The sequence below is a fragment of the Ctenopharyngodon idella genome, chromosome 14, assembly GCF_019924925.1.
Source record: "Ctenopharyngodon idella isolate HZGC_01 chromosome 14, HZGC01, whole genome shotgun sequence".
Taxonomy (NCBI): Eukaryota; Metazoa; Chordata; class Actinopteri; order Cypriniformes; family Xenocyprididae; genus Ctenopharyngodon; species Ctenopharyngodon idella.
In genome coordinates this window covers 12,889,206-12,912,726 of record NC_067233.1, presented here as the reverse complement: position 1 = coordinate 12,912,726, position 23,521 = coordinate 12,889,206, and the positions used below count along the sequence as shown (strand labels likewise).

Genomic DNA, 23,521 nt, shown 5'->3' with positions numbered 1-23,521 from the left:
CGTACCCACTGTAAGTGTACTTTTACTACATTTTTACTATTACAGCTGATTATTGCATTATATTTATATCTATTCCCATCACATGGAAGGTTGCAGTGATGAGCATTGAGCAGATGACTGCTCAACAGTCTGTTGATCGCATGAATGCAACCCAATTTCTGCAATGCAAACACAATGTAAATACAGTAAGAGATTCATTGTGTAGTGTAAGAGCGTCACTATAATGGGAGTTTTGGAAAGTGTCCAGAAAAACTAGAGCTGCGTGATAGGCCATTATAAAGAGAGCGTTCTTTGAAGTAAAAATACTAGGATTATACATTATGCATTTAACTGTCATTACCAGTTTACAACTGAAATGCGGTGCGGGGTCCTTGCTTGTTCCAGAATAGTTGGTAAAGCCTGATCTTTGAGCAAAAGTTTTTGGGCGAAGCCAGTATCGTATTGCAACTTGTTCTCAAAACAATTGCTAGTAAAATGTACGGTACAAACATGCAAGTCAGCACTGACGTGACAATGACGTGCATTAAAAAATAAACTGTATCCATTTTTCTCTGACTTTGGGATCCTTCGGCAGCCTGTGCAAAGATGATGTTTTTCCACAGCCAGGAACAGCACAATGTCTGCATGACATCGCAATCTTGTTATTATCACAATTTTATCGTAAACAACTACTTTAGATCCACTCACTGCTCATTGACTGCGCAACACCAGTGGGTGGGGACAATGATGCGATGATGTAAAATTAGCTGTTGTTGTCTTGCTCCAGAGGCAGTCGTATGCAAATGACTGTGTCCCTGTGATGTCACATGCCACCTTGGATCCAAACAAAGCTTTTTTACAGCTTGATTATATAAATGCGTTTTTTATTGATGACGAGGATGTTTTAAGTTATGGAACTTGCAGGATGTATTAATGATACAAAGACCTTTTATATGCCAAAAGATCAAGGAAATTCCTCATGTCATGACCGCTTTAATGGAACTGAACATCATGTTTTTGCTCCTGTTCCCATCCATCCTGGGCCACCACAGAAATTCGTGCCGGCCTTATCAGCAGTGTTATTTTAAGTTCAGCCCATATTTTGACATAGTCTACTCATTATGAGGAACTTTTGAAATGTTGCATCCAGCGGTAAACACAACCTTTTCTAACTTTGCTGAAATCCACATATTTGTGTTTGTACCAGACAGTTGTTCAGTCCTCGTACGGTTGTAAACCGCATCAGTTGCATCATGGGGGGGGGGAGAAAAGGAAATGTTTGTGAAAGGTATGCTGTGTTGTTTTGAGTTTTTTGCTAGGTCTTGCGAATATACCCACTATTCAGACACCCTAATGAATGAACGAGTCAAAAGGGATTTCGAAGTGCATGAATTATTAAGTATAAGTCTACCCGGCTGTGTTTGTAGGGATTAAATCAAATAAAGCTTGTCCGGCGCGCTCATCTATCAGTGTGTGGCCGAGTGGATTGCTCTCTTTTGCTTGGTAGACACAATGCACTGCTGAGACAGTTAAATTCTCTCCTCCAACAACTCTTTGAGAAAATAATAATCATGCATGGGCACAAACAACCAACAGCATGGGGTGCTCAGCATGTGAATATCTGTCCCTTAGAGAAATGAGAAATTGTAATAAGGCTGAATCAAATTTTAGCTGGGACACGTTGCCAGGCACTCACATCCTTAACTTGGCAGAAGTTTTGCATTGGGGAAGCTAATGGTACAGTTGGACCACCCAACATAGTCTCAGGTTCCCGCAGTTTAGCTCTCTCTCACTTGTACGCTGATGTAGCTCAGACTTTTGGTTTGCCAGGTGTTGATAAAGTCAAATGTCTGCTTATTCCCACCTGAGACCTGCCCACGATCTGCCCTTAATAAACTTTTGTACACATGTCAGATAATTTATGCTTTAAGCTGGGCGAGTGAATATATGAATACATGAGTGTCTGTGCGGGATGCATATCTAAAGCTCTCTTGCAGGAAATGTATTCCTTTTTGCATTTCAGTGCTCATATGAAATATTCCTTTGGCGTGTTCCAACAGAGTGTTTATGCATACACAATTACATATGCGGAACTGGCTGATAATACAGGTGCGCTATTTGTATGCATGTAAGTTCCTGTGCTGCAGCCCATTGTGTTTGCTTAACTGTGTCTTATAAACAGAATGTAGGGTAATGAAAGAGGCGAGACGGGCAATTCTGAATTGTAAGGCTCATTTCTCCCATGGCGCCATTGCCTTTTTTAGCCAATGCCTTTATTGCATCTATGGATCTGTGCTCGCAGACAAATCTCCCACCCTTCTTTTTCATTCAGCGTTACATTTTGAGGCTGGTATCATTGAGAGGACAGGCCTCAAAGAGAATGGCGCACAGAGCCATAGGCTACGCTTCTGAAACAGAAACACAAATGAAAGAGAAAGGATGTCACCAGGCACCTCACTCTTATCTTTAGCATTTAGTTATTCGGTGATCCTTGAAGCAACCATGCAATATGACCAACGAGCCAGATTGAATAAGTTTTATGTGTTCTTATTTTGCTTTAATCTGTACAGTTGAGACATCAACTTACAATGTACTGTAAGCAACTTGAGATGTAAATTGAATTTATATATTTTTTCAGTACATGTTCCCTGGGAAACAAACCCCATCCTAATCTAACTGGTATTTGTACTAGGGTTAAATGATATTGATAATTGCGATATTTGATCTTCTCAGACTACTTTGCTATGAGAGCATTACAATCGATGATTGTCTCGCATATGCCATCAGTGCGCATGTGTGACCAGTCTATTCTCTGCTATCTGCATCAACCTAACTTTTCTTAAGTGTATTACTTTGTTAAAATCATTCAGTTATGTACTGTACATTAAAAAAAATATAATGTACACAGCAAAATCCCCAGAGTTAAATCAACTCTCCTCATAGTACATATGGTCCCTCTCTGTAAAGTGTTAAAGTAACAATAAAGCAGTTAAAGTTAATGAGATAATTAAGTGATTAATTGTAACACAGTTCGTAGATACGGGAAGAAGGAGGCGGGAACCGGCGAATGTTAAACACAACTTTAATATATAAAATAAACAAAGAACAAAATGAAAGTAACGCCGGCAGACCCTCACGGATGTCTGCTGGCCACACAAACATAATAAAATAAGTCCAGGCCTGGTCCTCTCTCGTCCTTCACTGTCGTCGCTCCCCTTTTATGCTTCCGGAGCTCCTCTGTGAGAGATTCAAGACCAGTGCAACGCGCAGCTGACGCTCATTATCACTTGCGTCGCCCTGCTCGTCACATTAATTAAGTGATGATTGAGAATTAGTGATGAACACCTGCTGTTAACAAGCAGAATCACTGAATAGACACACAAGAACTACAACTAACTTACAGCCACAGCCTAAGATGAACTCAACTGAAGATAAAAGACATTCAATCTCTCAAGATCTTATTAAACAACTCCACAAACAGCATATTATCTCATTAACTTTAACTCTGCTTCAGTGTTATTTTAACTCTCTGTAGAGAGGGACCATATGTTCTCTGTGCAGTGTTGATTTAACTCTGGGGATTTTGCTGTGTAAGAATAAATAAAAATGTATCAATTTATAATAAACTTTAAAGAGATATTTATAAACATTTTAAAATTAAGGCTTGGGTAAAGTGATAGAATCCATTGAAACAAGTTGAATATGGCACCAGAAATTGAACAGATGGAAACCATTTTTGATTTCAAATTAGGTTAAAACAGGTAACGGGGTGATGGTATATTTAATTTTATTTATTAAATACAAATAATTAAATTTTCTATGAACCTAAAAAGATTTGTAACATTTGTACATCACTGAAGTTGTTCAAACATAAAATATATATGTTTTAGAAGCTAAAAGTAATTTAGTAAGGTGTCATATGTGCTAATTTAGTAAATGTATATGTGCTAGAACCATATTTTACACTCAAACACCTTCTTTTACTAATGAATCTATGACCTTGGGTTAAATCTACTGTAAGTTGCTTTGGATAGACGCATTTGAATCTGCTTATTTTGCCTCTGCTTTTAAGTTGCTTTGGATAAAATGTCTAAAAAATAAATAAATGCCAGTGTAAAAATCTTTTAGGACAAATGCATCTGAAAAGGCATGAATTTTGCTTAAAAAGCTCAAGCTCAAGAAATGGCTTGCTTTGTCCCTGCCATGTGTGAACATTGTGAAAGGAGCTCCTCATTGGCCGCTGGTATTGATTGCTATACCCTATGCTAGCCACCTGATGGTTCATATCGAACAAGCAACATTACAAGACTGCCGGAGCACTGCGAACAGCTGTTTCCTATTTGCTTCCCAGTCACTAGCAGTCATGGCCAGCTACAAGTCTACACTAACATGCTGTCCAGCTCCCGCAACCGAACCGATCCAGATGCCTCCAGCATGTGCCATCTCAGTACTGCAAACCAATCCATTAAAGCCTCCCATTAATCTCAATTTGTTAACCCTAGTTTGCTACCTGGAGCCAAGTGAGGAGGTCTATAATACTGCCCTGCTCTGATTCCATTGGGTTTTTATTTGTTTCTCCTTCTCTGTAAAAAGAACCACAGGATTTGGATGCTTGTCCGGCAGAGGCATTGTTAGATTTTGTGGCTTTTGGAGGAATCCCCATAAAGCCTCAGAAAGAGAGATGAAATGATCGATGGTCTAAGTCTAAGGATTTAGAAGGGCTGCAGAAACCCAGCAGGCTGTGCAGAATGGGTACTGGATGTAATGTACTATATGTGATGGCTAGCGAGGCTGAGAGATGATGTGCATTGCTCAAACATGCCACAGGTGTGAGGTGCTACGGTCTTGCTATGGATCAGTGAATTAGTTGCACAAGTGCTTGACTGTTCAGGACAGATCTTACCCTAGGGAGCATAAAGGGCAGATGCGTCCCATGTGCTCAGAGCTCTGGATGATTGAATCAAATGTTTCGAGCCAAACCAACAAGAGGAGAAAGAAATTTATAAGTGCATCCAGTAAATGGGTGTAGTAACAGTATGAGTATAGGTTCATATTTGTGCCAAGTTGTGTGCTGTTTACATTGTATAGACGGTGCAGGCCTCCGGGTTCTTTGTCAGAACGGCGACTCAGTATTGGCCGGCTCCTGCGACTCAGTATTGGCCGGCTCCTGCGTCAGCATCACACGCATGCGTCATGAGCTACATGAGCAGCATGACGGATGTGTGTGATGCTGACGCAAGAGTCGGCCAATACTGAGTCGGCGTTCTGATGTAGAACTTTGAAACACTGCAACGTAAACAGCGTAGGAGAATGACAGGGGAGAGAAGAAATTGTTGAATAAAGTCTTTATTTTTGTTTTGTTTTTGCGCACAAAAAGTATTCGTCACTTAATATTAAGGTTGAACCACTGTAGTCACGTGGACTATTTTATCGATGTCTTTACTACCTTTCTGGACCTTGAATGTGGTACTTACGTTGCTTTCTATGGGCCATAAAAACCTCTCGGATTTTATCAAAAATATCTTAATTTGTGTTCCAAAGATGAACTAAGGTCTTACGGGTTTGGAACGACATGTGGGTAAGTAATTAATGACAGAATTTTGGTTATTTGATTAGTAACCTAAAAATCTTAAATAATTTATTATAGTATTACAGTTTATAGTTTTATTTTTATAGTCTTTTGTGTCAATATATAGTTTTTATAGTCTTTTTATAGTCTTTTTTAAAGTTGTAATACATTTCCAGGTTTTAATGAAAAAGAAAATCTTAGATTTTTAAGATGTTTGGAACACATTGTATTCAATAATATTCACGTTCATTGATAATTGATCATTGAACCTTTGGAATTGTTTGCACCAACAGGAAATTAGGTGTTTCTATAGCAAAACTATCAATGCCCAAATGAATCAGGTTGTACAGCAGTAACGAGGTACAAGTAGGAGCTCTCAGAAAATTTCCATATTTCAAGCTGTAATTACAAGATCTGCGAGAACGTGAACGCTTTACGAGTTGAAATCTTGTAATTACAAAATGGTGTGAAGGCACCTTAAAAGGATAGTTCACCCAAAAATGACAATTTTGTCATCATTTACTTACCCTCAAGTTGTTCCAAACCTGTATAAATTTCTTTGTTCTGCTGTACACAAAGGAAGATATTTGGAAGAATGTTTGTAACTAAGCAGATGAAGTTACAACCTGAGGGTGAGTAAATGATGATAGAATTTTCATTTTTAGGTAAACTATCCTTTTAATTTACAACAGCTTCGAACATGGCACAACCAATCAGAATCAAGAACCGGAACAATCCTTTTTATAAGACTTTTTATACCAGTGCTTGATACACTTACAACACATGAACGTACTTTAATTTACAAAACTACAACAAGCACACACATTCCTGTAATAGAGTATCAAAAGCAGTTTGTGGCAGTTATAGCTGAAGGTTAGCTGTGTGACAAAAGGCCTTACAAGAACTCCAAGAACAAGAACTTCAAGAACATTTCTATTTCTAAGTAAGTTCAACCCATCACCACTTACTAGAAATGATATGTGAACTCATTAAACTCACAGTCAGGTGCTTCATTTGATCTTCAACATGAATAGTACAAGAATCTATGGTTTGCGCTGTGACCCCAGCAGCATTTTCCTCGGGTTTAATTCTTTTGTGTTTGCGTGTGTGTGTGTGTGTGCGCGCATATGTGTGCTTATTTATTGGCTACACAGTCACACCAATGGGGGAGGAGTGTGTGTTTGTGTTTGCGTCTGCATGATGAAGGAGCCTTCAGGCAACTATAGAACACACATGCTTTCTAATGAAATGTCCGCAGTCTGGCTGCCTTTATTGAGTCTAATAACACATCATTATAGGGAGCGCTGTACCCACCCTCCTCCAGTACAATAGAGATACGGACAGGTGAAGCCTGTTTCTTATTTGACTTTTCTCTCTTTTCATTGTATCCCTCCTCTTGGTCTGTAAATACGCATTATTTATTATCCAATACTTTCATTTTTACCAAGAATGTGATTTCGTTCTTTGATATTATTATTTCAAACCACTAAAACTACAAGTAAATTATTTTTATGTGGCATTGTTTTGTTTGAAAATATTTTTAACAAAACTAAATTAAACATACTTAACATGTTTGCTTAAGTTGTGTATATCTGACTGCATTGTCCTAATGAGCACGAGCTTGCCTGACAATTGACCTCTATCTGCGAATGATTTAAAATAACAAGCACATTAGTGTTTGGATGTCTTGGTGGACACTCGCTTTAGTTATCACTGAGTGGAGGCTACATTTAACTAGCCTTGTTGAAAAAAGTCATTCCTCAAAACAATCTGTGTGAACCAGAAGTGGATTTTTTAGGGAAGATGCACTAAAGCCAACAATCACTCTCTTTTTACTTTGTCATTAAACTGACGCTTTTATCCAAAGGGGGCTACATATGACATGGACAGTCCCGCTGGAGCAACCTGGGGTCTTGCTCAAGGGCACAATGTTGACAGCTCATGGATTGTGGAGTTTGTACCTGTTTTTTTTGTGTACTGGCCTAGATCCTGAAGCTACACCATCTTTGATTTGGGCTTTAGAGCTCAATAGCTGAGAATGGAGCTTACAGTTGCACCAGTCAAAGCACTAAGGAAGTGGTTCTCAACCTTTCGGACTCAAAGTCCCCCCTACTGTCCAACACAATATTCGTTTTAATATATTATATTTGTCAATATAATATATAACACAAAATCTGCTGATATAGTTAAATTACCTAACCACAGTTCATATGCATGTTCCTCATTAAAAACAATAGCTATATAGTTAAATTTGCTTTAGATACTACTAATGATAAAGTCATCCTGCAGCCCCGTGGAAGTTTGCTTAGACTCCCTAGTGGGCCCCGGCTTCATGGTTGAGAACAACTATATATGATTAAAATCCCCCTGAAATCAAAATGTACGTTTTTTTAGCTTTTAGTATGAATATGTTAGCCTTAAGGTTATGAAAAAGCTGGTGTGTTCCAAAACAATGACAAAATTCACATTTAGGAGATATAAGCATTCAAAACTTACAGTCTGTCACTTTTCCGCTAAAATGGATCACAGATTTACATGATATCACTGCGGACTTCAGCTTCTCATCAGATCTTCTGGCCAATCAAATGCTCTCTAGAATCTAAAGTGTCCCGCCCCTACATTATAAATAGACGCTGAAGCTGCGGCTGATATTGGTCACTTGTTCACACATTTACTATTTTCTACATGGTGAATGGCACTATATAGGGAATGATTAAGACAGTGTAAATATGCTTTCCATTGATGCGAATGAAGACTGGTTTCACGCTAGTGTCACGCGAATTGCCGCAGCGCGCACACAGTCTGCTCCGGTTCAGAGACACGTTAGCACAGAGCAGGTCATATCCGCGAGTCAGCGCCTACCACAAAACATATTGGACCCATTTGAATTCTGCACAGAATGCTATATTTTAAAGCGATATGGAGGAGATTAAGAGGAGAAAGTGTTAGAGATTAAAAGGGAACTAAAGTTTTACCAAGCTTAACTGCTCTGGCCGAGCTGGGATATAAACAAAACGCTATTGGCTATTTTAAAAAAGGAGAGGAGCTGTTCGATATGTCTCACCGTGTCTTCCTGTTTCAGTTGAAATTACGTCAACACATTGATTAATGCTGCGCGTTCCAAGGCACTTCAGTGGGCCTTTAAGTTCGAATTCAATTTATAAAAAAACAACAAAACAAAAAAACAACAAACAAACTGTACGCAAGTAAAGCAGTGTTTCCATCCCATTTTTTCACTAGAACAAAATCGCCACTGTTGAGCAAGTTTGTTTGAGCAAATAATTATCAAATAACTTGAAGAAAAACATGACTGTTTTGATGCACATCTAGGAATTTATTCAAGAAATGTTTCCATCATAGTTTTATGCTCATGTCTTCTTTCTGTATTACAAGAGTGAGATTTATTTGGTGTTTCCATACAGCATTTCTTTTTTTTTGTGTTATTCCAAAATTAGCATAAAAGTATGTAGATGGAAACCCAGTTTCAAATGTCGCATTAACCGAAAATGTTCTGTCATTGACTGAATGTTTTAGCAGTGACGGAAAAATCTAAAGGCCGTCTGTCATTTTGACAGATTACGCAGAGAGTGATCTATTGTAACTGTAATTCCCTCCCCTGACCAATTGTTGGTGAATGTGCTCCAGTGTGCGGAGTTTTGATCAGCCTCCAGAACAAAATTAAAACTGCCACAAGAAGTCATCTGTCCGAGGCAAAGATGCAAAATCTAATGATGCATTTGAATACGCACAGGTGAGCACCTATTTTAAATCCATGCAGATCAGGAGGAAGGTTTGACTTCAGGCTGATACAGAAAGACAGTTGAGTTTATTCAGTTCGTTTTTTACGTGTTTTATATTTTGTAACATTGCGTTGTTCATATTTGCCTGTTCAGGCACAAAGGTCTTGTTTTAGTGGTCTCCGTTGTCACCGTGGGGGAGAAAACAAACATTCATCTACTTCGTGTGGTGTTGAACATGAACATGAACATGTTCTCTTCATAAATAAATAAATGCATAATCTAGCCTATATGCTTGTCCTGTAAGTTCATGATTAAAAATGAAAATGTGAACAAAAACAAAAGCTATTAAATGTTTTATTAAAATATGAAAATTTAAATAACAGGTATTAATAGATTATGACAGAATTTTTCGACCCTGTCTGTCAAAATGTCTAGTGCAACCCATCTTATAACTTGTTTGGGAGAATGACACAAAAGAAGCCCGATAAGACCCATGCCAAAGCACACCTGAAGTCAAAAACATAATAGTGACCCAGGAAAATATTGCTGAGAGGAGCCAAAAATATAGCTTTTTATTCATATTTCAAAGCTATATGTGCTGCAAATCTGACACTGCCCACACCTCAAACAGCACCAGCAAAGCAACATCATGCTGCGAGGCTGCTTTTGTATCAGCAGAGGCTGAACATCTTGTTAAAATAGAAGGAAGACATGATGCTGCAAATACTTGAAGAAGGAGATGAATTCATGATCCCAAACACAATAAAACACTGTAGTGACAAAAACAATATATATATATATATATATATATGAATGCACATAATATAAATGAATGCACTATACATTTTCTCTTCTCATTTATCCCTTTGTCTTAGCTCGTCTTTTTCCATGCATTCCCTGAGCTGTGACAATGCTCTTGAGTGGCATATAACGGGCTAGAAATAATGCAATTGTGAGGACACTGGGGGTTACTAAAACATGGTTTTTCTCTCTTAATCCTCTGTGCAGCATCAGCTTGGTTGCTGACAGAACCAGCCTGTCTCTAAAACAATTCCAGTCCGTGTGGGCAGGTGGCTAAATTACTCACTTTATATTTTATTTATCATCATGTGAAAATATGATTCCTGCAAACAGATAAGATTTCATCCCACGATTTCCTTCGTGTAAATGCAGGGCAATGGGTTGAGACGTGCTTTCTTGTTTCATTACATGCTGGGACATCATAGAGATGTGTTATGCTCCTCTGTATGCATTTCTCTTCTTTTGACATGCCTTAGTTGGAGATGGAGACAAGTACAAGTACATGGTTAGTACAAGTACAAGTAGCCTGTGGTGTTTTTTGATCACATTTCCTGTCATTTCCTTATATATGTATGTATATGTATATATATATATATATATATATATATATATATATATATATAACATGGATTTAAAATGTCTACACACCCCTGTTAAAACAGCTGGTTTTTGTTTTGTCAGTAATGATACAGATACACTATATTGCCAAAAGTATAGGGACCCCTCCAAATCATTGAATTCAGGTGTTCCAATCACTTCCATGGCCACAGGTGTATAAAATCAAGCACCTAGGCATGCAGACTGCTTCTACAAACATTTGTGAAAGAATGGGTCGCTCTCAGGAGCTCAGTGAATTCAAGCGTGGTACCGTGATAGGTTGCCACCTGTGCAATAAATCCATTCGTGAAATTTCCTCACTACTAAATATTCCACGGTCAAGTGTTAGTGGTATCATATCAAAGTGGAAGCAATTGGAAACAACAGCAACTCAGCCACGAAGTGGTAGGCCACGTAAAATCACAGTGCCGGGTCAGCGCATGCTGAGGCACACTGTGAGCAGAAGTCGCCAACTTTCTGCAGAGTCAATAGCTACAGACCTCCAAACTTCGTGTGGCCTTCAGATTAGCTCAAGAACAGTACGTAGAGAGCTTCATTGAATGGGTTTCCATGGTCGAGCAGCTGCATCCAAGCCTTACATCACCAAGTGCAATGGAAAGCGTTGGATGCAGTGGTGTAAAGCACGCCGCCACTGGACTCTAGAGCAGTGGAGATGTGTTCTCTGGAGTGACCAATCACGCTTCTCTGTCCAATCTCTGTCACGCTTCTCTGTCCGATGGACGAGTCTGGGTTTGGAAATTGCTAGGAGAATGGTACTTGCCTGACTGCGTTGTGCCAAGTGTAAAGTTTGGTGGAGGGGGGATTATGGTGTGGGGTTGTTTTTCAGGGGTTGGTCTTGGCCCCTTAGTTACAGTGAAAGGAACTCTTAATGCTTTAGCATACCAAGACATTTTGGACAATTTCATGCTCCCAACTTTGTGGGAACAGTTTGGGGATGGCCCCTTCCTGTTCCAACATGACTGCACAAAGCAAGGTCCATAAAGACATGGATGAGCGAGTTTGGTGTGGAAGAACTTGACTGGCCTGCACGGAGTCCTTACCTCAACCTGATAGAACACCTTTGGGATGAATTAGAGCGGAGACTGTGAGCCAGGCCTTCTCGCCAACATCACTGCCTGACCTCACAAATGCGCTTCTAGAAGAATGGTCAAAAATTCCCATAAACACACTCCTAAACCTTGTGTAAAGCCTTCCCAGAAGAGTTGAGGCTGTTATAGCTGCAAAGGGTGGGCCAACTCCATATTAAACCCTACGGATTAAGAATGGGATGTCATTAAAGTTCATGTGCACGTCAAGGCAGACGTCCCAAAACTTTTGGCAATGTAGTGTAAATCATATCAGAATTTTCCCACCTTTCTTTAATGTTAAAATAACAACCTATGCAATGTCGCTGATATATAGTAACACTTTAGTATGGGGAACATTTTATTATTAAATAGTTATATATCATATATTAATAGTTGGTAAGGTAGCTGTAGTGGTTAAGTTCAGGTATTGGGTAGGATTAAAGGATGTAGAATATGTTCATTCAGAATAAGGCATTAATACGTGCTTTATAAGTACTAAGAAGCCTAGTGAGACCAGCATCCAAATGTATGCTGTTGTCTAGCTATGCTGGCCAGTTCAGTTAACCAGGGAATAACATTGCAAAACCCTCAAAAATAATAAAACAGAAATGGTGACAAGGTGCTGTAAGAGTGTGTCCTGAGATTCCATATATGGACAATTTTTCAGTGCTGTGATCTCAGTGCTGTCTAAGATTTGACCATGGGTCCGTGCCCTGTGGCGGGCTGTTGTTTGCTCTGTTGGCAGGGTACGGCTGGAGGCCTTTTCGGACAACAGCGGGAAGCTCCAGCTGTCCCTGCAGGAGATCATCGAATGGCTGACAGCTAAAGACGAGGAGCTGTCCGAGCAGCTGCCCATAGGTGGTGACGTCGGAGCAGTGCAGCACCAGAGGGAGTTCCACCAGGTTGGCTTAATACACACGCACACTTACTCATGCTGTCATTCCCCACATTAGCATATCTTTTCTCTTGCTGACTTTGCTCTTGAACACTGTTAATCTTGTCATCTATCAACATAACAGAATCAGTTTAATATTTAAGACCGCAATATGGCAGCAGGAGTTAAGACAGAATGATTTTAAAAATCGAGCCCACCCACCTGTAAGCTAATAAAAAGCCTCTAAATCTATTATCAAGATGTAAAAGTAGACCTGAATCAAACATGTTAATTGGAAATTTGAACCCCCCTCTGTTTCATAAGCCACAAAGAGGCTAGATCACTAAAAATAGAACAAAGAGAATAGTGGCACCAACAGATGCATGAACAATAAATGACTTCTTTTATGTTCACACATTTTTCTCTTCAATTAAGGAAATAGTTCACCAAAGAAAAGACCTTTACTCATGTCATTCCAAACCCATTTAAAATTCTTTCTGACATTGGAAGACAAAAGGAGACATTTTGAAGACCGCAACGTACATTGAATGGGTATCGGAAGCTTTCAAGCTTTAAAAATTGACACAAAAGCACTAGAAAAGAATCAAAGGACTGGTTCATATGACCTTTTGTTTGAGAAAGAGACCAAAAATTACATTATTTACTGACAATCTTCCTCTCCAGTGAGCTGCTAACCATTGTAACCTGATCATTGAGTCAGCGAGTCACTCGAAAATCAGTCTGATTTGTGAATTAATCATTCAGAATTGGATTAACTGATTCATTAAAGCAATCTGACTGAGTGATTCATTCACAGATCACACATCATGTTTCTCTCATGAACGCATGTGAACCATGGAAAGCTTGTTTGGATGTCAGGATTTTGTGTCATACGGGTTTGGAAATGATGACATTTTTAGGTGAACTGTCCCTTAAAATTTTTACCACTCTCCTGTGCATACACATTATGTTCTGCACTCAAACATGTTCTTTTCCCCAATATACAAACTCACTCTCACAGATAAACACACACCTTGTAATTGGTCCTGTACTACTGCAGGATACTGCTTCCATCTTAGCACCAATTTCCAGTGCTGTCAGCTGAATAACGCAGGAAAAAGAGGGGACTGAGAGGAAAGAGAGAGCAAGAGAGTGAGAAAGAGAGAGAGATAGCAAGCTCTTTCTTTCAGTGACTGACACACTGTGAAATCAGCCTCCATATTAACAGGCCTGTATCTCACTGTCCCCTTCTTGGCTCTCACTTATTTCTCCCTTACTGTTCTCTTTTTGCTCTTAATGTAAAATGTACATGTACATATGCACATGGCATCATTCCGCCTGTCACATACTGTTCTCTTTTCCTCCAATTCATCCCTGCAGTGTATGATGTTCGTGTTCCCAATATGCCACATCGCCCTAAAACTTTTCTGACAAAGCAGAGAGCAAAATCACATATGCTGCTCTGCAGAGAATTACAGCGTTTTAAGAAATTTAAATTATTGATCATTAGTGGATTTCTTCCATTGTGTTTTAAAATCAGACTCTTTTTGTCTTCCTCTGTGCTAATAGTTCTAAGTTTGTTGACAGATTTGAATAATTTGGATTGGTTTAAAAGCTGTGTATATATTGAAGCTTATCCTAACACTAGTCTAGACTGAAATTATAAGAGTTTCCCCTGAGTCTTTCAGAATTAAGTAGAAGCCATCATTTGTTTTTAGTGAGTACTTACAGTAGTTGAGGAAATAGCAGAGACATCACCAGATAGAAACAACCATTTCTTGCGGCTTTTCCTGCAAATGTATAATTAATACATAAGTGATCTTAAGTCTTTATTTTTAGCTACTATTAAATTTTCACTTTAAGTGGAATAAAAACATTTTCAGGCCTCAGTTATTACATGGAATAGCAAGACATGGGCAAGAGGGCATACTTTCCACGAAGACCCCTCAGGAGATTTCTTGATTCTAGCAGCCCAGTAGTACATTTTTACTTTTGGCTGTTTGATTTCAGATTACAGTTTCTTAGTAGCTAATTCAATTTGTGAAAAGGTGGGTGGAGGTTTTAAGGACATGATACGTGTTACTGGGAGTGACTCCAAATACGATTGCACAGCCATTTTTGTGAATATACATAACCAGCATGCTGCGTTTCATTGGGTAATTCCTGTTGGCAATACAGGAGATAAAAAATTAATAGTAATCTCTTCTTGCTATAAGAAGATTGAACTGTTGGATTATCCAAAGAAATGACTTTAAGAAGAGGGGGTAACATTCCCCTGAGATTTAAAAAGGCATAATGAATAAATTAAGTTGTCGCCTCAATAACTGTTAGGGAATAGTGGAAAAACTGGAGGTGGTTAGCTGGGTTTTTGGTACAACCAACAATTTACTATTGGATATTGGACTAATAAGAGGATCTTAGGGGTTGATGGATGTTGTAGGGATCCCATTCATTGTCCGTCCATGAGCTAGTTTATTAGTGATACACTTGTCAGTGTGATACACTTGTAAACATCTGCTCTTGTGTGCAGGGTTTCATTGAAGATGTCAAATCCAGAGGGCCCTACATCTACTCAGTGTTGGAGTCGGCTCAGACCTTCCTGGCACAACACCCTTTCCAGGAGCCTGAGGAGACGTTGCCTGATGGCAAAGGTCTGTTCTCTAGTGATGAAAAATGGCTAATGAACCATTTCGATACATTTAATTTAAGTGTCATGATGTTGTTTTACTCTGGCTCCTGAAAAATTAATCACATGATATTTAGAGCTAAGGTGATGGGTTTAAAGTGCCCCTAATTATGCTATTTGAAAAATTCCTAATTATATTTAGGAGGTCTCCTACAACAGGTTTACATGCATCAAAGGTCAAAAAACACTTTCATTTTCTCATAATATACATTGCATATCACCACATTGATGAATGAATCAGCGGATGAATCAGTCTCTCTAAATCCCTCCTTTCTGCAAGCCTGCTCTGCTCTGATTGGCCAGATGGCCCAGATCTCTTTGTGATTGGTCTACTGCTTACAGCTCCGGAGGCTTCCTAAAGCTCAGCGATTGTACATACTGTAAAGACAGTAACGATGGCTTCAATTTTACCATATCAATCCGAGCGCGAGTCTGATGATAAAAATATAGGGAGTTAGTTATTCAAACCGAACCACCATCGCAAGGACGACTTGAGCAGGACGTTTCTCAGTGATACGCTGCTTAGTTTGACGTTCATCATGAGATGTTGTAACTGTAATTCCTCACCATCAGCATTAACAAGTGTATGTCCATCAACAAACTGATGTGTATATTTCTAATTTATTGCAGTGAACATGTGGGCCCAGCACTAACGTGAATGACTGATGTAACATTAAAGTTTGTAAACCAAATCTTTATCATTACTCAAAGTAGTAAAAACGACAGACAGTCTGCATTAATAGTGCAGAAGTATTTCAGTAAGACAGTAATAACGTGAGTTAGCCGGTTAGCCAGAGACATACACAATATAGTTAAAACACAAAACTATGTATTTTGAACACTCAGTATAAAATACATCAATAATTAATCACAGTTGCAGGTTGTGATTCTGAGGAGCAAGTTGGTCCAAATAAAGTAGGTACTGTCCCATCTTTAACCAATGATTCTTCACAGCTTCATCCTTTGGAAGTGAAAATAAACCGAATTTACTTTCACAGCGCAGAGACAACTTGTCAACATGTTTGAGAGGGGTTCAAGTTTTTGCGGGATGTCCACGCAGAACATAGGCGGGCATTATGCAAATGTAATAACTTGTGACGTGTGAAATGAAATGGGAACTTCACAGAAATGGGATTTGAATTAAAAACGACTCTTTTAAGTGGTTCAGAGTCGACTCTTTCTTTTGAGAGACAATACTTTATTTATGATGCACTTTCAGCTTTACAACTTTGCAGTCTGTTTACATTCACATACAGCTACATTGCACATTGCATGAAAGGTAATTTTCAAAAATCCATAAAAGGGGCACTTTAAAAAAAAAGGGGGTCCTGTGCCAGTCAATCAATAGCAACTATCAATGTTTCCATTCAAGTTGCAAGTATAATTTATGTGAAAAACAGAATATTGCAAAAATTCTTTTCAAATAAGTGCTTGTTATTAGCCATAGATGCCTTAGGTCTGGGTAACAGCGTGGCAAACAGTACACTGCCAAACACCAACTTTTAATGAGTTTTTAATGTGTATTTTTTTAGACTTGTTTTTCAGTAAAAATATTTAAAAAATCCTGAAAACAAGTTAAAATAACCTGAGAAGCAACATATTAGGACCTGATGTCATAGACTTATCTTGAATGTGTATTTTGTCTTGTTTCTCAAGTAATTTAAATGTTTATAGATATTTTAATTGGAAAATTAGACAAGGTACTCCTTAAGAATATTCCCCCCCCATAAAAATAGGTGGATGGACACCCGACTCTTCAGGTATTACAACCCAACATTAACCCAGCATACGTGCATAAACATTACAATGCTTGATGAGAGCTGCCTCCCCTCATGTAGGTCATCAGCCCAAATCTGCATCCACATGTCATCATGAGTGTGTCTGTGTCATATGGAGGAATTAATAATGGAGAGATCAGGGGTGTTGTTTTCACTCTGTTGGCTCATTTCGCTCTGTTACTCTCCATTCTTCCCCTCCTCTCCATCACAGAGGTCTCTCCTCGCCGGCGAATGCTGAATGTAAGTCGCTCTGTGTGGAAGCAGGCCAACGTGGCCAGTGACCTGTGGGAGAAGTTGACGGCACGCTGTGTGGACCGGCACCGGCACATGGAGCGAACTCTGGAGAGGCTACTGCAGATCCAGGCCACCATGGAGGAGCTGGCTGCAGCTCTGGAGCAGGCGGAGGGAGTGAGGGATGCCTGGGAGCCTGTGGGAGACCTGTTCATTGATTCGCTGCAGGACCATATAGACGCTACCAAGGTAATTCGTCTTCGGTGACCTGATCACAAGTGACTAATGCAGACAAATCACTGTTTACACATTTGAGATTGGATTTTAATAGGAATGGTCTCTGATTTGCTGACTACATACATCATTTGCTACTTCAGGATGTCATGAGAACTGATACTTTGGTACCAAGTCGGAATCAACATTTTAAAATCCTGATGGTACTTTTTTTGGTTTTTCTACAGTACCGTAAATACCGATGGTACTGAACATTTATGCACTATAGCATGTAGGGTGAACCCAAACAGATTATCAGAGCAAATCATTCATTTTAAAACTTTCTGTGAGACGTAATTTCACAAACAGTGTGAGTGATTCAGCAGTACCGCGTCACTCTCTCTCTCTCTCTCTCTCTCTCAAAATGCGCAAATGGCTTCACATCCATAGTGTCTACATTGATTTTGCTCTGCAAGCAAGTTGCATGGTGCAATACAATACTTTAGCGCACATTGTTTTATAGCATGCCAATTTTAAACTATAAAGTACTTGCGCACTCTCTGAGAGACAGTCTTCAGTCAGTGCACTCTCAACCAAAGAGCACACACATAGTCACCTCTCGCGAGTGTCAGATTTTCGCGGCTTGTTATGGTGCGTTCGTATTTACGAGCTGAACGCACATGAACGCCACCAAAATGTCTTAAACACGAGCTCAGGATTTTTTTTAAGCCCCGATCTGTACGAGTTGGGGCCGTGTCAGTGAGAAACATAGCGGAATACCACAATACTTATAGGTATTTAGCATTGAGATTGTCAGGCTTTTCTATTTACAACGAAATAAGCTAATTCCCTGCACAAAATATGATAGAATTATAAGATAAGAATATAATATGTAACTATAAAGTTTACAGTGGCTTCATAAATTAATTAAAAACATAAAAAAGCAAAACACACCTGATGCACATTCTTTGTTCTTCATTTTCTAGAAGTAGCAGTGCTGTATTTTTGTGTAATTAATTAAGAGAAGGTACACCGCCATCTTACTCCGATGAAAGTGACTTGAACGCACCTACCATCATAAACACGACTTCCCACCTCATAAATACGAACTTCCCAGGAGGACCTGAACGCACCATTATGCATAAGCACCATTACGCACCATTACGCATACACACACATTTATGTCAAAATGCCCATATTGGCGAATATTCGCATAAGCACAGTCGTTTATGTGAATGTGAACAGCATGTGTAACAGCATACTGTCTCCGTCTATTAGGTCTTAGTGACAGCAGCCTTTAAAACCTGATACCCCCCACCCCCCACCCAAGAGTAACCATTTTCCGAAATGAACCATTAACCTTTTTTTTTTTTTTTTTTTTTACTGTGGTATCGACTTTGGAATCGAGTATTGTGTAGTTTTGGTGGTATCCCTAGTGTGTTACTACAACATACACAAAGCATAAAAGAGCACAGAACATGTCAGCACAGTGTTACTCCCAAATATACTTCAATCCCTCTGCATATTTGAGGTTTGAGTGGAATTCTCAAGGTTATTTTAGTCATGCATGTTGTGCTTCACATAATCTGTCACTGCTTGATGATATCAGGGAAACCTAAGAAGTGCTGTGAAGTCACCTGCATATATGTGAGCCAGTTATTTTTTTTAAAGCTGCACGTGTTTGTCAAAGTTTGAATATAATATAGACACAATAGTTGATTAATATGTGTGTAGGCGGTTGTCTAGGATGCATCACGGTGTATTACAGTTAGTTTACACTACATTGTGACTTTCAACCAAAATGCACTTAATTAGATCTATTTTGGTAGTAGCAAATGAAACTTTTAAAAACATCCAAACTGCAATACTGAATCTTGCATTTATAGGAATGTTTAAGAAGTGATTTGAATTCAACTTTTGTATGGTTGGCTGCTGAGACCCTGTGATGCATCTGCGCAATTTACCTCTAGATGTGCTGCTTTAAATAGATAAAGATAATGAGGCTCAATGTGCATTTATATTATGGCATGTATTTTGATATTTTGATGAACTATGTGAGGCATTCTGATGGAATTGATATTTTTACAGTCTTTTTCATTTGTTAGTTGACCTCACATCTCGCTCAATTACTAATTCTAAGATTTTCAGTCAGATTGTAATGAGACTCTCCACAGGGCACATTTCTTTAATGTCATATAATGTCTTTAACTTTTTCTCTCATTTAATTTCACTGTAGGGTTTAAAGAAGTGATTTTTTCAAACTTTTAATTAATTGTACTGTGAATGTGTGATTTGATTTGCCTCTAATGTGACTTATGTGTATTATTTATATATTTATTTTCAAAATGAGCTTTATTCACCAAGTGTACACAAACTAACAAGGGATTTGTATGGTTTCCAGGAGCTGTGGGTGCTTACAAACATGAATACATTAGAACACGAGAACAGCAAGGGGGAAAAAAATAAGTTGAATTGAAATAAAAATCTAAAAGAATATACATCTAGATTGTGTAAGCAGTAGATTTACAATACGAAATAAATAGTTTCTTTATTGGCATCTATGGTTGCATGAAGAAGCTTTAGCTTTTCTATTCCACAAAAGAATCTTTACAGTGGAAAAATGTTCTTTAGATTATTAAAATGTTCTTTACACTAAGAAAAACATGGTTCTTTTAAGAACTGTACACTGGTACTTTAGGGAACCAAAATGCTGCTTCAAGGGCATCACTGCGGAAACTAGCTTTTGGAACCTTTATTTTTAGGAATGTATGTACAGATGCACATTAAGTGCTATATATGCAGAGTATGAATTTAATGTTTGCATAAGTATCTAGTGCCTAATGCCAATGTGGTCTAAACAATATAATTATACTGAACTATAAAAACATGTATACAATAGTGGGTATGCTATAGGGGTGTGCAGTGGATCCAGTATCTGTATCTGTAATAATCTCAAAATTATTCGTGTCTGTATTTGGATAAAACCAGAAGTGGACAGGGCTTTCGCCGGACGTTGTTAAATTACTTGAGAAGACCTTTTTAAATGTAATAATAGTTATCATCTAACAAATATGCCTTGTATAACTCAAAATAATTATTTTTATTATAATTATAAGTAGTGCTTCGAGATGTTGTGCTTCGGGCAACCTGGCTCGGGGACCTTTTTCAACCCCAATAAATAAATATTTAAATATCTTATAATTAGAGCAATAATACTAAATTTTAAATAAAAGAAATAATAATTTATTTTTCAATTTTTCAGAAGAACTTTGTGTACAGAATGTCAGGACAATCATTCACAGTTAATAAGAGGAGTTGGAATCGATATAAAATGCTGATTAGAGAACATAAAAGTAAAAAAAAAAAAAAAAAAACTGCTAAAACAACAAAGAATATATTAAATGCTTGCCATCTCCAAGAGAGAGTGAGACAGAGAAATATCATGTAGCCATTATATTAAAAACATTTAAATAGACATTTCAAGTAGCAAGTAGAAAATGTGTGTGATTCAATATATTAGTTGACATTACTCTTGGCAGAGAGCTGGTTCCTGAGAGATGGCAACGTGACTATTTGATTTGCGATCGTGCTGTGCTTATTTGATTCATTCATGTATCATATAGTACAAGGTTTACATAATTTAAATAGACATATCAAATAGTAGAAATTTTGTAGGATGCAGTATTTTAGTTTATATTAACTCTTGCCATGCTCTGATTTCTGAGAGACGCATGGAGACGGCAACACAACACGGCTATTCGAGTTGCGCTCATTTCGTTCATAGAGTATACAGTAATTCATTCACATTGTCACGGTTTAGCAGAGGTGTGGTTTAGGTAGACGGCAAGATGAAGAAGATATATGCAAAAAAAAAAAAAACTTTATTAATGGAGGATTAACCATAACTCAGCATAAGCGCTAATGAGAACTGACAAATGAGAACTGAAACACAGACATATAAATACTAGGAGCAAACATAATTGGATAAACACAGGTGAAGCAAACAAAGGAAATAATGAGTAACTATAGTAACAAACAAGAGGGTAATGAGTAACCTAGGTGCCAAAAGAGAACACAGGCAAACGGGAACAATGCAGACATTGAAAAGTGTGACACACACACACACTCATTATTGCATATTTATTTGAGAGTTTTATGTATTATATTGTGTTATCCCCTGGCTCACCTGTTATTCAGCAAACATGAGGAGTGACTGTGTCTACCTAATATTTTTTTATATATTCGATGAAATTTGTTATTCGTTTTGAAGGTGAATAAGGTATTTGGCTTTGGGCACATTCCTAGTATGCTAGCTGTTACAAGTGGAGATGGCCTGTGGAATAAAACTCTTCTTGTGGCTGGTTGTTTTAGTGCACAGAAAACTATAGCATGTGCCTGAGGGCAGAAGTGCAAATGTGTCCTACAGTAGGTGAGATGTGATGATGTTACCTGCCTGTTCAGTCTGGAGATCCTGGAGGTTGGACAGGTGCACACCAATTGTCATCTAAGCTGTCCTAACAGTATATTGTGGTTTGAAAGAGATCCAGAAAGCAAATGGCAATCATAATCCGTCCAGTGGCATTTTCACTTTCTGGCCATTTACTTACTGGATGTCCTTTCTACACTTTCCAGCCTGTGTGTTTTTATGGTTTTCTAATATAGTACAGCTCAGTCGGCTGTATGCTGCTATTAGTTTTGTCCTTAAGATACTATACTCAGTCATTTGACTTATTAAACCCAGAGATTAGGGTCATAACAATAAAAGCACCGAAAGATGATGAGAGATCTGAATATGTTATCCTGTAATCTACCATGCTATTTCAAAGACTTGAGCGCAAAGCATATCTCCCTAATGTTTCCCCTCATAATCTACCATTGATGATGTACAGACCCGAACTCCCATAGCTGTACAATAGTAGGTCTTTTTATTGATGATATGATCATGGTTGTTTCCGTGCAGATAAGCGGAATTATTATAAATATGGAACAGTGTAGGTATCTATTTGCAGTACTACCTTGTGCATCAGTGAGTCAGATACTCTATTCTGCCGTTTGGGTCCCAACAGATTACTTATTCTGTGGAAATGGTATTTCTGGTTCTCTATTATTGTAAACGTGTTTTTGTGATGTAATGTGCCTTTTTGAGAATAGTACAGTACATGTCATTGCAGCCGTGCAATTAAATAATTAACTAGTTTGTCTGCCTGGAGCTGTACCCTGATGCAATATGTTGAGTTTTAATTCAGGCTGAAGCAGTACTGACATGTTCGTGCTATGCTCTGACAGGAGGTGGAGCATTTATCAATGTATCCCCTGCTGTCAGAACAAGAAAGCACATTGCAAGTCATGCAGACTTAAGAGTTTTTCCATTCGTTTTCCTGGCTGCATGTCAAGGGTATGAACAGGCCATAAGGTCAAGGCTCCTACAGTTATCTACATGCAGAAACAAATTTTTTTGAGCACCAATTCAGCATACTAGAATGATTACTGAATGATCATGTGAAACTGAAGACTGGAGTAATGGCTGCTTAAAATTCAGCTTTGCCATCACAGGAATAAATTACATTTTAAAATATATTCAAATAGGAAACAGTTCTTCTAAATAGTAATAAAATTTCACAATATTATAGTTCTTACTGTATTTTTGATCAAATAAATGCAGTCTTGGTGAGCATAAGAGACTTCTTTCAGAAACATTCAAAAATCTTATCAACCCAAATTGGTGGTGTATTTCAACTCATCTTTTCACTTACAAAAATATTTCTCTCTGCATTTTTTTTCCCCTCAAATTTTCTCTTGCCACCAGTTCACACTCTCACACACAGTGGGTCTTGTCACACTTCGACATTTGGTGCAGTTTCACTCTACCGGCAGGCTGGATCTCTCTTGCACTTATGCCCATTGTAGCACCTCAATGTAAATGTGTAGAAGGAAGCAAGCTGAGGTGGCGGATGTTTTGAAAATG

The 23,521-nt window shown here is 38.4% G+C and overlaps 1 protein-coding gene across 4 annotated transcripts in view; it reads left to right on the top strand.

Moving 5' to 3' along the window:
* The window catches only part of drp2 (dystrophin related protein 2), a 158,085-nt gene that overhangs the window by 86,805 nt on the left and 47,759 nt on the right, over window positions 1-23,521 (top strand). For all 4 annotated transcript variants that reach the window (XM_051860018.1, XM_051860019.1, XM_051860020.1 and 1 more), the window contains 3 exons: window positions 12,520-12,676; window positions 15,179-15,299; window positions 17,324-17,592. In XM_051860018.1, the coding sequence (XP_051715978.1) occupies window positions 12,520-12,676; window positions 15,179-15,299; window positions 17,324-17,592 (547 nt within the window). The remainder of the gene's footprint in view (window positions 1-12,519; window positions 12,677-15,178; window positions 15,300-17,323; window positions 17,593-23,521) is intronic.